The sequence below is a fragment of the Sinocyclocheilus rhinocerous genome, unplaced genomic scaffold (assembly GCF_001515625.1).
Source record: "Sinocyclocheilus rhinocerous isolate Xijiao unplaced genomic scaffold, SAMN03320098_v1.1 scaffold868, whole genome shotgun sequence".
In the NCBI taxonomy this organism is placed as follows: Eukaryota; Metazoa; Chordata; class Actinopteri; order Cypriniformes; family Cyprinidae; genus Sinocyclocheilus; species Sinocyclocheilus rhinocerous.
The window spans coordinates 151,400-166,031 of record NW_015650768.1 but is presented as its reverse complement, the minus strand read 5'-3'; the positions used below and the strand labels follow the sequence as shown (position 1 = coordinate 166,031).

The following is a 14,632-nucleotide window of genomic DNA, read 5'->3' as shown; positions in this document are numbered from 1 at the left end:
GTGTGTGTGTGTGTGTGTGTGTGTGTGTGCTCACCTGCAGAGCGCTGTCGATCTTGGCGTTGAGCTCTTTGAGCTGGTGTTCAGGTATGGAGGTGTTCTGAGAACAGAAGAGCTGCTGCACCTGAATGCCAGACAGACAGCCGTCTCTCCCTCTCTCCCTGAGACACGCTGTCACCTGAAGCACACACACGGCTGGTTAACTCTGCGTTTATTTGATCTGAAAGTATTTAGCTAAGTATTTGAAGTAGTATGCAGCCCGAACTGAATAGGAAGACAAAGAGACTTCGCAAAATCATATCTAGACAATAAATGGGTGAATCTCACAAAAAAAATAAGACATATAGTTGTAATAGAATATAATAATATCTAATTAAACATCAATGAAATTTGTTACATTTTATTTAAATATGTTCTAAAATATAATTCATTTAATTCAAACATTTTCAAATTATTTTGTAAGGGTTTGATGACTAAAATGCATAATTTTTTCTTTTCTTTTTTTATAAAGTGGTTTACTTAGGTATTTTAATTGAACAGGATGACGTCACAAAATAATATATAAATATAATTTTTTTTTATAATTATTTATAATTTATGCATTTAGGAGGGTCAACTTACAGTGCATTCAGGCTATACATTGTTTACCAGTATATATATACTGTATGTATAAATATATATATTTTTAAAGTAAATTTTTAGAGGGTCAACCATTTTTTTTTTTAGAATGTTTCTCATATGGAGGGTCAACATATGAGAAACAGGTTGGTTGATTGCTTGTGCATTGATTGGTGATGTTTGTACCTCTGAAGCTCCCTTCCATGAGCGGACGGCCTCCTCCAGCTCCGTCAGGGTCCCAGGGCCCGTGTTCTGTGTGTGGGCATTTCCGTGTCTCTCCTGAACCTGTGCCAGCGCCTCGGCCAGACAGGACTGCGCCACCGGCTGGACTTTCTGCAATGCCTGTGACAGGAACTGGAAATGCACCTGCATCACCGTCAGGAAGCAGCGGCCCAGCACCTGAGAAAGAGAGTCATATTAAACCTTTAACCACAAAACACGGCATCAAAACTGACCTGATTCTTAATTCAGGCTCTATTAAAAGGAGAATTCACCCAAAAATTTTAATTCTGCCATCTTTTACATTTATAAAAAAAAAAAAAATACTATGAAAGTAAATGGGTACCGTCAACTGTTTGGCTACCATCATTCTTCCAAATATCTTCTTGTGTATAACAGAAGAAACAAACTCATACAGGTTTGGAAAAAATTGGGGGTGAGATAACGACAACCGAATTTGCGTGAACTATCCCTTTAGATCAGTTATATTTTTGCACAAATTAAAGCATGTTTTCCAATGTAATTTTGTTTGGATTCTGTTTTAATGGCTTATTTAAATTTTTATAACTAACAAGCATGTCCAATATAAAATTCATAAAACTTTAACAAGTTTATATAAGCTTTTTTTATTTATTTATTCATTCATTTATTTATTTTTACAATAACCAGGCTATATGAAACATTTAATTTTTTCATTTTTTTCCCCCCTCTCTCAGAAAAAACGTCTATTTAAATTTTTCTGGATTTATGCTTTAACACACATTTATAAATGAAGGCATTTAATGGCTTATTTAAATTTTTATAACTAACAAGCATGTCCAATATAAAATTCATAAAACTTTAACAAGTTTATATAAGCTTTTTTTATTTATTTATTCATTCATTTATTTATTTTTACAATAACCAGGCTATATGAAACATTTAATTTTTTCAGTTTTTTCCCCCCTCTCTCAGAAAAACGTTTATTTAAATTTTCTGGATTTATGCTTTAACACACATTTATAAACAAATGAAGGCATAAAATATGAACAACATCACTCTATAAAAAATTTAATCAAAGGATAATTTAACAATTCCTTTTATTTTTGGCAAACAACAGAGGATTACATTAAAACAGAAGAAAAATATGCCTGATATATTTTTTAAATAATGTAATTATTATTATTATTATTATTAAGCATGTTAATCTGCGGGAAAAAAAGTCTCCTTTGACCAAAAAAGGCCATACAAGGTGATGTTCAGACATAAAACAAAACAAAATACCTGAAAAGGTTCCACAGAAATTTTTCTTTGAGAATGAAATAAAGAGGTGTGACATGTTTCTCAGCTTTCCTTATGTCCAGTGTTCATTAAAGCAGGCTTTACATCTCATAACAGACATCAATAACATCAATCAGGCCAGAAACAGGCAAATACTTTTGGTGCTGATGTTTTATTAATAAGCAGAACTAAAACCACACACCAAATGAGGCAAGAAACCCACTCGATGTTCCGGGAAACGGCGGTCGATCCCAATAGTAACGAGAGCGTTCTGAACATTCCCAGACACAGATGCATTCTAGCAGATTTACAGAGTTACTGCCGTATCGCTTCCTAAATAGGGAGTCTTTCCTGACTCGCGTCTTACTCATCAAGACGAGAGCGCGGAGACAAGCTCGTAAAAATAATGAAATAAAGACACAGGATCAGCATCTGCTCAAACCACTTCAGTCACTTCGCTGATTGGCTCTGTGTATGTTTTCAATAAATAACTTGAATTTTGTAGATCGACAGAATGAGTCAGAATTGCGATGCATGAATTGATTCTTTCCCTCAAACTGTTCATAAAGAGAGAAGGCAAGAGACAGGCCTGTCACCCCCACCACAGCAGAAAGGGTTTCTTTTACAGGTATCTGCTGAAAATATCTACAGGCCAAGTTGTAAAGACAGAAATATGCCGTCTTGTGCAACAGGAGACAGGAAAAACAAGGCGACGCCAGTTTCAGTCTTTCACCCCTCACGCAGAAACACCTGAGAGCCGACAGCGTATATAGGAACCTGCTTTAAACATTAGCTCAAGACAGATTTGGACACACTGCTAATAAGGGCATAAATCAACTAACTGTATTATTCCAGGCTTATTTAAAGGTTTCAGGGCTTGTCCACTTGTTGATGATAAGCACGAGAAAGATTCTGACAGGTGAAACTTACAACAAAGTTAAACTAAAACATTCTAAGGGTTCAGAATTTAAATAAAGTCAATTGCAGAAAAAAAAAACATTCAAAACTGATTCTTGATTCTAAAGCACATGACAAAAAACAACATACACACATTGACATAATAGTAGCACGGTTTAAAACGCCTTTGACATACAGTACATATATGCAAAATTAAACAAATAAATGGTAAAAATACTAAAAAATAATAATAATAATAATAAAGAAGTAAATAAATAAATAAATGATTTAGGCATTTAAAACAGCCTATAGTAAAAAAATAAAGTTTTCAATACAAATAAATAAAAATAATAATAAAATATAAAAATATATATTCCTGTATAATGCAATTTACCGTAACAATGAATACAAATATATTACTATATAACATTTACTACTACTATTATTATTATTATTATTATTATTATAACAAAAATATTGAAATGGGGAAATAACAGTACAAATTAAAAATAGACACTAAAGGGACAAAAAACTAATATAATCATACTCAATAATAATAATAATAATAATTGTAAATATTATACATTAATTCAATATTTTATTATTACTATTATTGTTATTATTAACAACAAAATCAATATAATAATAATAATAATAATTTATTATTAATAATAATGATGATAATAGTAAATATAATATATTAATGGAATATTTTAAATTCAATATTTTATTATTACTATTATTGTTATTATTAACAACATAAAATCAATATAATAATAATAATAATAATTTATTATTAATAATAATGATGATAATAGTAAATATAATATATTAATGGAATATTTTATAATTATTATTATTAACAATATACAGTATAATAATAATAGGCCATAATACTGAAACAGGGAAAGAAGAGTGCAAATGAAAAACGGAATCTAAAGTGGCTAAAAAGAGTGTATTTCAAGACCAAGAACACTGTGAAAGCAAAGATAATTGTTTTGGTGAATTGATTCACATTGAATCCTTAATGGTACAGTAAATTCAATGCATTGCATGCAAAATCATGCAGAATCAATCTGGGTGACGGTAATGGGGTGACGGTAAACTGTCTAAACTAATTGTTCAGCCCAGATTTAGATGAGCCTTAAACAGCAGTGCTATGCCTTACAATTCATCGTCAGCAGTAAATATGGACTCATCCATTTAAAACCTCTCAGGATCAGCATTCAACTGTTCATACGCAAACAAATCACATCACATGGTTTGGAAACCTGATCTAGGTGTAAGAAGTGTTCTTATTGAGGGCACCCAAAAAGAGCACTGCTGATTGGCTGAGCGGTGCAGCGGGTGTATTTCTGTAGCGGAGCTTCATTGAGACAATCGCGGTGTAAGCTAACACCCTGGGGACGGGAATACCCTGCTGTCGCCCTGCCAGCCCAATGTAAACAGGAGAATCAACTCACCCCTTAGCAGACCCCCGCGAGGCAGGAAGGGCCACTCGCAAACAAAACGCTCATTAGCAAACACAAGATGCTGAATAGACACTAGTCACCGCCTGTAGAGTCTGTGCCGTGTTTACAGAGAGCACTAATATGCGTGCATTCGAGAAATACTTGCTCTGGTTCCGTACACGAGTTCAGAAGGCCGCAGTTTGATAAACACTGACATTTCCATGCATATCTGGCAGCTGAAATGTTCTGACAAAACACAGGCTGTGTTTTAAAGCAGCAGAACTGTGTATGTTTTTTACATTCTGTATGTAAAAGAAGACATACCACAAGCCTTGTTCACAAGACAAGATGAAAATACTTGAAAACACAGCCGAAACTTTCCAGAGCAGCTGCTGTAAAAAATTCTGGGTGAGTATTCAGGATGTTTTTGCTTCTGCAAACATTATAAAACACTTTTAATATCTGAAAACATTCCACAGCCAACACGCTCAGGCGGAAAGAATTTGGAATTGCCAGAATATTCCGTTTCATACTTTTGAAAACTTTGGCGTTTTGTGTTTAGCGCGAGGTTCCGTCGGGACTCAAATCTGGTCTGTATAGCTGCAGGTCTGGCCAGGGTCCCTGCCGCAGCGCCCGTTTTAAAGGCCTGTGGTGTGAAGCCTTCCTGCTCTGAGCGTGACCACATCCACCAGGGCACAAACCTTCACTCATAAAGGCATCATTTCAGCTTATATGTGTCCCTCGAGCAGAGACACGGAGACTGACCAGCGCGGCTCAACTCACACGGCCAACCGCACCAGCTAGAAAGTATGTCCACTTGGATAGAGACGGTTAGAGAGAGAGCATCTGGCTTCCGAAAATATCTCTGAACAGAGGAATTCCTCTATAAAAGATCTGGAGGCCTCTTCTCTCTCCGTCTTTGAAAAATAATCAGTGTCTGAGGAACAACAGTGGCCTGATGGTGAGCATCTCCTGCTAGAGCAAACGGCACAGGTTGCAAAAACTGCTAAACAGAGTTTCTGATGTGAATTACATAAAAAAAATAAAATAAAAAATAAATAAATAAAAAAGAGCGAGAGCTTTCCAAAATTCACAGGCTCTGTTTGCCGGCATCATTTATGGCATTTATGGATATTCTAGATTTTAAATAGAGTTGCAATTTAAAATGTGATTTATAGAACACAAAAAATCTAAATTTTTACTGTGCTTGTTTGCACAATTTGGCCCCAATTTCTGTGATTATGCATCGATATGACTATAACAACAACAACAATAATAATATATATATATATTTTTTTTTATTTTTTTTTATTAAATATTTATAACTAAATTAAAGAGAACCTATAAAGCAAAATTCACTTTTTTATTGTTTTTGAACATAATTATGTGCCTGCAGTGTGTGTATACAACCACACTATTGTGATAAAAATTCATCCACATTTTTTTATTTTCCCCATAAATCAGAAATTGTGTTTAAAAATGAGCCATTCAGGAATGTACTCCAAAGTGAATCATTACTTTGAATAGGCCCCGCCCATGACTGGTAACAATCTCTGACTTATTAGCTTAGCTCCTCCCTTAAGTGAGCTGTACACTGTCCACCATGTTTATCTCCCTTTAAAATCAGAATTCAAGAAAGAAATTCATTCTTATAAAGCTACTAAAGTTATTCAAGAGCAGAGAGTGATTTTCTGTTTTTGTTTTGCTGTTTGATTCACAACACAGACAGCAATAGGTACTGTACATTGCACTGCTGCCTGTCACACATATCAAATACATACATGCGATTTATTTCCCAGCTGTTTACGTTCACAGACATAACCAACTGCATTTATGTGTTTTTGACATAACCTTGCTTGTATTTGACAGCTTAAGTGTAATAAGACAAGAAAGAGAACTTAGTTTAGTGCTCACGTGGTGCATCAACTGGCAGCTAGCTTTTTGTGTGCGCACTTCGGATGTCTGTGCTCAGAACACCATATATCAGAAGTTTACACTGATATGTCAAAGATGATGATGTCGAAGAACTGCAATGTCACGTGAGTGTGACTGCGATCAATATGATAACCAAGACCAAACTGAGAGTATCTGAGGCGCAAGCAGCAAAGGCTCCTCGGAAAAGTGGGCGGGGATTCATTTGCATTTGAAGATACATGCACCAAACGCAAAGCTTCCACAAAGAAAAAAATGTTCCCAGCAAACGAATAGCGCCGACTGCAGTTACCCAGTTTTTACCCGGTTAGTTTTTACCGGCTGTTATCGGAAGAGCTTTACAAAATCCACAAGCTCCAATCTGACTGGCTCCTAAAATCACTTCCAAGGAAGTTTGTGGGCATCATTTATGGTGTTTTGAGACACCTTGTAGCATGTAAACAAGACATTAAGCTACCTTTAAAAGGCACAATATGTAAGATTTTCATAATAAAATATCCAAAAACTACTTGCACAGTGTGATATATTTCATGGAGTTGTGTATTTATGTTATCCCAAAAGTTCCCAAGGATTTGTAAATCCAGAAAAATTCCAATTTTAAATAATGACTCGTCCCTGGTCATTGTCGCCTATCAATGACGTAATATCCGCACTATACTCATTTTCCATTTGTAGAAACTATGGCAACACACAGACACAAATGCTACTGTACAGCAACCCTCTACATTGCGAGTAAATCACTCGCATATGCGACTAAATCTTACTCTGGGCGACTAAATAACGTCTAACATTAGCCATTGGCTAATAAATTCTTAGATTTTACACGCCAGTATGTGTGTGAGAGGCGTTCAACATAGATTTTCACTCGATAAACACGCTGACTGAGCGCTTGAGAGTTTCGCTCTCCGTCAAGCGATCTGTACTATTTGGATGCGCTCAATAGATCATGTCATGTACTCAATGGATGCACAGTATGTAGCACGCAGCGCACCTGTATTTGACGTACCGTAAACTAGTGGGAAGGCACACGACTCGCCGTCGCTTTACTGATAGCGCTGTGTTTCTCACACATGCAAAGAGAGAGAGCGAGAGTCTTGCATACCACGCTGAATCGACGCGCTACATGTAAACCATATTATTTGTTGTATTTTCCTGTCAAAATAACAGAGTTCATTTAGAATTATTCAGCTTTTAAGAACAAGCAGAAGATATGCCGGTTTCTCGGCAGTGGGCGGAGCTAATCCGCGAACAGCTCTCGTTGGCTGGCGCTCATCTATTACCGTCCCCGTTTTGATTTCAGCAAATCAGTTCGAGCGAACGCTGACAACGTGATTAATATTCATGAACCCAGCAAATAATAATAGTAGTAGTAGTAGTATCTTTTAATAATAATTACTATTACCTATGACCAACAATATCTTAAACACCACCACCAGTCCTAAGTTCAGTTAAAATGACAAATATGCATTCATTCATGGTTACCAAGTTTTAGTTCTAATCACTAGTTCTATCATTAAATAGTGCTTAATTATCATAATATCATAATATAATGCTTGATTGGCTGAAGTTAAGAGTGCACATTCAGTTATTTAAGAAGCTGTTCCATTTTACAAAGATAAGCTGATTGGGTGGAATCATGTGTGTGTGTCTACTTAACCATATTTTGGGGACAAATTTGTACCCAAAAGTGAGCAAAGCCTGACAAAATCGGCAAAACCTCAATTTGTGGATGTCCTCATTTGTAAAACTGTTAAAATAAAGTAAACACAGGTTTTTTTTTTTACTTTTGAAATTGTAAAAATGCAGAAAGTTTTCTGTGAGGGGTGAGGGGTAGGGGTGGGTTTAGGTAAAAAAGTGTATAACTATCTGTATATAAAAACAATCGAAGTCTATGCAATGTCCCCATTTAGATAGCCAAGTAAACGTACGTGTGTGTGTGTATGTGTGTAAAATAGTATATCAGTCTGGCGAGTAAACAAAAAAATTTACTAGCCAATGGCGATTATATTGCCAAGGTGTGCGTAGAGGGTTGTACAGTTAAACTAAATCCATTTTTGGCTGTTGAGAACAAAATGAAATGAAAAGTGTTGACCGCAGCATTAAATTTAGATCTGCTCAATTTTCTCAATTAAATTTTTTTTACACGTTTTTACAGTGTTGCGCATTATAACCAATCACACACAAGTCCGTTGAGCTTATGAATGCAATGGTCAAACAGAGGCGTTCAAATGAGGGTTTTTTTGTTCACTGCATGCACTCCCTGACTGAATTCAGCTCTCACGCGAATTCTCTCATCATAAACAACAAAGACCGATGTACGTATGATGTAGGCCTAAGAGATTCATTCATGAAACCGTATATAGACAGCTTTACCGAGTATAAGGGGAGTTTTAAACTTACGCTAGACTTAAGTTAGTCAATGTTCTTTGACAATGTATGTTCTTTGCTCACATTCTCTGTATAATTTATTCGCTGTTTGAAAAACTGTGGAAGGTACAGAAAATAAAAAAAATTAATTAATTACCTCATCCGTGAACATCCTCCTTCATAGCATGCTTCAAGCTTCGCCTTTGTTATTGTTTTGAAAATGCGACCTCTAGTGGCGAAAACCTACATATTGTGCCTTTAACCTCAAAGACAAGTACTTCTAAACATCAACATGCAAGGTGGTTTTCGAGCGACTTACCTCAACGTCCTGCCGGCTGAAGTCGTTCTGGTCTTTGAAGTTAGCCGCGCCTGCGCTGAGCTCCATCAGCATTTTGCCGATCTCGGGCTTTATTGCTGTGGTGAGCCGGCTGGTCGTTTCCATGACATGTTCCTGCACGTCCTTCAGTTGCATAGCTGCTTTGGAGTAACGCGAGTCCCGGAAAACGCTGCCAAAGAGCTCGGTCAGGAACGCGCTTGCGCGGCAGAACGCGTTCAGCGCGTCCAGGTATTTGGAGATGCCTTGCTGGATGTCCGCGATCGCCGTGGTGGCGCCGTGGGGCGGGGCGTGGCAGACAGAAGGGGAGGAGCCTATGGTCGCCATGGGAGAAGGGGTGGAGCAAGAAGAGCCCAACGGGGCGCTGAGGGTCCGACTGAGCTCGGGCAACTGGAACTGCTGGTGTTGCTGCACTTTGTGCTTGGACCCGCCAAGCAAAAAGCGCAGCTTGTAGTCCATTTTACTTTCTTGTGCACTGCAACAATACATAAGTATTAAACGCACCCAGGGAGTAACGGTCCTCTCGACTTCACCTTCGAATGAGTTCTGGATGCCTAATTTGGGACTCCTGGAATCAAGTAAATAGATAGCTTAAAGATCCCATCAGAGGGGAAGTCATGACAGTATCCCGCTCCAGAGAGAGATGGAGAGCGGCACGATGGAAGGTTCAAGGAAATCTTGCAGCCCAGCTGCAGCTCCAGACGCAGCTCACATCAAAATGTTTGCGCAAAAATGACAAAAGATTTCACTGAAAGTTAGTTTCCTTTAGAAGTGGTTCACAGGTGCCTCATGGGAAAATGCGATTCTAGCTTTAATCCTGGATGAAAATCCAAAGTGCATAATCAATCCTTCAAACGGAAGCGAAAAACCCTTCTTTCCCAACGCTTTCCGTAGCCCTCTAATAAAAATAGAAAAATCTTAAAAATCTCTCAGCAAAAAACAATATGAATTTTCAGGAGAGGAAAAACAGTGACAGGATTGGCGCGAGCTACAGGGTGATGTCGCCTTGGCACGTTGCGGGCCTGCGCCGCTCTGACGGATCCAGTCGGTCAGAAGGTTTGTGAGCACTGTACAGCTGGTCTGGGCCGAGCGGGGGCCGGTTGAACAGACGCAGCTGCCGGGAGAGATCGCCGAGCTCCCTCTTGATCAGTTTCCAGTGCCTGAGGTAGTTAATACTCACAACGGAAACAAATGTGCTTCCAGATAGGAGTCTCTCTGCAAACGCAGGCCGCAGAAACAAAAGCACAAACTATCTGTAAGGCCTCTCAGTCATTTCCTGCAAAAGAGACAAAGAGAAAATGTCAGCGAGATATCACAGGGAGGATGTGTTTTGACCTTTGTTTCCAAGCGTCTCCTGGAGATTTGATTCAGGCGTTGGTTTTCAAACAGTGCACTGATTACAGTGTATTAGAGAGAGTTTCTCTGGTCATTAAACCATTAACTGTATGAGGCCTAAATTATACTCTTGCTGCATTTGTGTGCAAAAAAAAAAAATCTAATATTTTAGTACAGTAATACAAATGGTGAAAATTGTGTGTAAAGAAACCAGTGTCGTTAACTATAACAAAAACTATTAAAAACAGATTTTGGTAAAAAAAAAATAAAGCTGAATAAAAATTAAATAAAAATGGAAACAAACTAAAATAAGTGTGCGTTGAAGTACTCAAATAACTAAAACTGAAAAATAAATGAAAGAAAAATTTAGACATTAAAATCTTTTTTAAAAAGCATAAAAAACAAAACTATTAAAACTAATTAAATACAAAAAAATAAAAATAAAAGCTAGGCTAAATCAAAATATTAATAAATACTATAAATAACACTGAAATACTATAAACCACACTTTTCTCGACAAGACACATGATTTGAGGAATCACTCATGTCAAATGGAAGTAAAACTATTAAAAACAGACTTTGGTAAATTAAAACTAAACTAAACTCAAATAAAATTAAATATTACATTAAAAATGAAGAGAATAAAATGAAACTTAAGAAACGAAATGTACATTTAGGTACTAAAATAATTAAAACCGACAAATAAATTAAAGCTAAATGGAGATGTGAATAAACTTTAAAAAAAAAAAAAAAAAGCTAAACCAACTGCTAATTCAGCTAATTCATAATATTAATAAACAATACAAATAATACTAAAATAACAATGCCAATGTTTCCTCAACAAGACACATAATTGAAAGAATCATTCATGTCAAATGGAGCAAGCTATATAGCTATGTTCCCCTAACAGAACACACGGAAACAACAAATCACAATGGGCCTTATGTCATGAAAAAAACACTCAATATTCAAACCTGACAGAACACTACAGGACCACAAAGAGCACAGTATACCACTGTCTGAAGAACAGGACAGGGCCCGTAGCCCATCACAATACCTGCAATTCAAAACCACCAGGCAAAACCCATGAGAGATGTGTTGTTTCGGCCTGTCATTAAGCAAAAAGTCCCGTTGGATTTGCATAAAAATATAATGCCGCACAATTTTGCTCATTTTAACAGCTAAAGCCATCACACTTCAGATGACAGCCTCAGGTGCTGGATTGTCTTTTATTGAACACAAAAACATGTTCCTGTGTGAAACGTGCCACATTATACGAGACATAATTAGGACTGGCTAGACAACCAACAGACAAGTGATTTTGAAAATCAACAATTTTTCAAGTAGGGCTGGGCAATTTGGCCAAAAATATTATTACAATAAAAATCATTCAATATGACTGAGTATTTATCACAATATTAATTTCATATTATTAATTAGAAAGGAAATCATTCCACATGTTTGTTAGACCTCAGGAATGAATGTAAACATAGCTTTGTTTGTATACAACTGAACTCCCATAAAACCCATTAAATATGTTTTATTGTTTTTCCAAATTGTTGATTTTTTGTTTTATTACATTTACTGTTAAACATAGTATCCAATGAAATTAATTCATAAAACTAAAAATGTAATCAAACTTATTAATCAATTGAAAATATAATCTATAACAATATTAAATTTTTAATTTCTCAAATAAGGTTCTAACTAGACAATAGAATGTGTATAGTATATAAATTAAAACACGGATGAAAAAATATAATAATAACAACAACAACAACAACATTAATAATAATAGTTATATATATATATATATATATATACTGTATATACACAATACTAATTATTATTATTATTATAACAACTGTTTTAATATACTGTATTATAATTATTATTCAAAACTATCACTGTGAATTAACACTACGGGAACTTGTTGCGCTGTTTAAGCAGCATAAAAACATTCCAGAAGTCCCTTCTGTTTATCTGCTGTGTTCCAGTGACCTCAAAATCTCACTTCCTTTGACAACAACAAACAGTTATCTAGGAAAGCACGCGCTCATATGCACAACGGGCCCAAACACAGACAAACACTCGTGTCACCTTTAGAGGACAGAGACAGGCTCCTTCTGTGAGTCTTTCAGAAAGAGAAGAGCAGACGTCTGTCTCCTGTAAAAGCCCGGTCTGTGAGCGCATGACAAGGAATAGACGAGCACAGTTCCTGTCTGTAAACCCCATGGATTAAAGTGTGTTTCAGTGCCAACCGGGTCAAAGCGTTCACTGCTTAACCTGCTCAATAACACACAACAGTGGAAACAGGGTGACACACTTGGCACCTCGTACAGAACACCCTTCAGACACTCGAGGAACGGGAGAAGGCTGGGAAGCGCCCTGGTCGAAGATGAAAAGGAAGTCTTGTGGTGATGGATCATCTGTGCTGAAGGTCTCGTGCTAAATAAAGCTTCGAACTTCCTCTGTCAGTGCGGCTTTTTGTATTGGCAAAAGCACAATACTAATATCGCTGTGCAGATGAACCATCAACAAACAATCAATCAGCTAGTAACGATGCTTGTTTCAGTCCACAACAATACCAAACCCACACATAACGACAGAATAAGCTCACAAAAGCATGCAGCCAATTGTCAAACACATCCAAAGATGTACACATCATGTTGGCGGAAACACAACAGTTAAAGGGACTGTTCACCCAAAAATTATTCCAAACCAGCTGTTTTGTCCCTACAAATGAAAACCAATGGGGTGCAAAACACTGGACCAAAACCCAGCAATCTGCACATCTAAACTACATTTTAAAGTATCATAAAACACACTACAGCTGTTTCAACAGGTAAGCAGCAAGATTACGTGGGCAAGTCGAGAGAGATTTTGATGATAAATATATTATCTTCATCAGATTCTGAAAAGCGCTGATTAAATTTTTAACTATATACTAATACCCACTAATGCTAAGAATGCATACTTGCGTACTACATGCTAAACTACATGGTTGATTTTTTTTTAAAGATTTTATTTAAAAATAAATATAAATTCAAGTCTCACTGCAAGCTGCTTTAGATTTAAAAAAAAAAAAAAAAAAAAAGAAAAAAGGATAATCAGAATAATACAGACTACCATTTAAAAGTTTGGGGTTAGTACATTTTGTTTAAGAAATTAACACTTTTATTCCACAAAGATGCATTAAAATGATCAAAAGTGACAGTAAAGACACTTATAGAAAATTCTGTTTTCTACTGTTTTCAACATTGATAATGCAAATCAGCATATTAGAATGATTATTTTTTGATCAAATAAATGCAGCCTTGGAGAGCAGAAGAGACTTCTTTCAGAAACATAAAAAAAAAATCTTATCGTCCCCAAACTTGTGAATGGAAGTGTTAATATCACACACACCAGGTAATAAGATATTTTCTGACTACAGGGTCCTGCTATATGAAAGCAAACGGTTGCTGTGTTGTATTTCCGTGCTGGCGATGATGGCGAGGGCAGCTGTTGTTCATGATCCACCAGCCGCGGCGCAGTTCCTGTCGGGCAACACAACTGTCCTCATATATGAATGAAAAATCAAAACACAACTGTCCACCCCACCAAACCACACTACAGCGCTGCTTTCCGCTCACAGGACACACTTTGAAAACGTCCTTCACATCTGTTACTAATGAAGACCAGGAATGTTCCCCTCCGCACAGAAAGGTGGATCATTATCAGAGCAAAGACACAGACAGAGAGGATGGCTTTCGTCGGAGGAACATCAGGACGTCATTTATCACGCAGACGAGCAATCAGACACAACATACCTGCAGTGAGAGGCAAAACTCAGCTAGTTTGGGAAACTCGACAAAAGTGACAAACCGACAAACACGTTCAGCTGAATTCCACAAATGTCTGTTGTCCGACCCGAGCAAAAACACGTTTAACAAAATCTCTGGAAGACGTCACACTTCAAAACTAGCTCTTTCTGAAAGCTGCTGTAAAACATCCAGTATTATGGACGAGTCAGGATGGTCAACTAGCCATTCAACAACTGCCCTACTAGATTAGAAAGTTTCTCTTTTTTAATGTATTAATTAGTATTTTATTGTGCTGTTTAGCTCAAGGTTTCCCAAACTGGGGTAAAAAGCTATTAATTTATTAAAACATAAAAATGCAAAATTGAAATTAATTATTCTACAATAAAAATAGTAACAAATTGAAAAGAAAAAAAAAA

General features: G+C 36.6%; 1 protein-coding gene across 2 annotated transcripts in view; it reads right to left on the bottom strand.

The window, feature by feature from the left end:
- LOC107712582 (uncharacterized protein KIAA0355-like) overlaps positions 1-14,632 on the bottom strand; it is a 39,231-nt gene that overhangs the window by 11,613 nt on the left and 12,986 nt on the right. For both annotated transcript variants that reach the window (XM_016517896.1, XM_016517895.1), the window contains exons 2-4: positions 9,061-10,351; positions 802-1,014; positions 35-175 (exon numbers count right to left, since the gene is read on the bottom strand). In XM_016517896.1, the coding sequence (XP_016373382.1) occupies positions 35-175; positions 802-1,014; positions 9,061-9,564 (858 nt within the window). In that variant the 5' untranslated portion in view covers positions 9,565-10,351. The remainder of the gene's footprint in view (positions 1-34; positions 176-801; positions 1,015-9,060; positions 10,352-14,632) is intronic.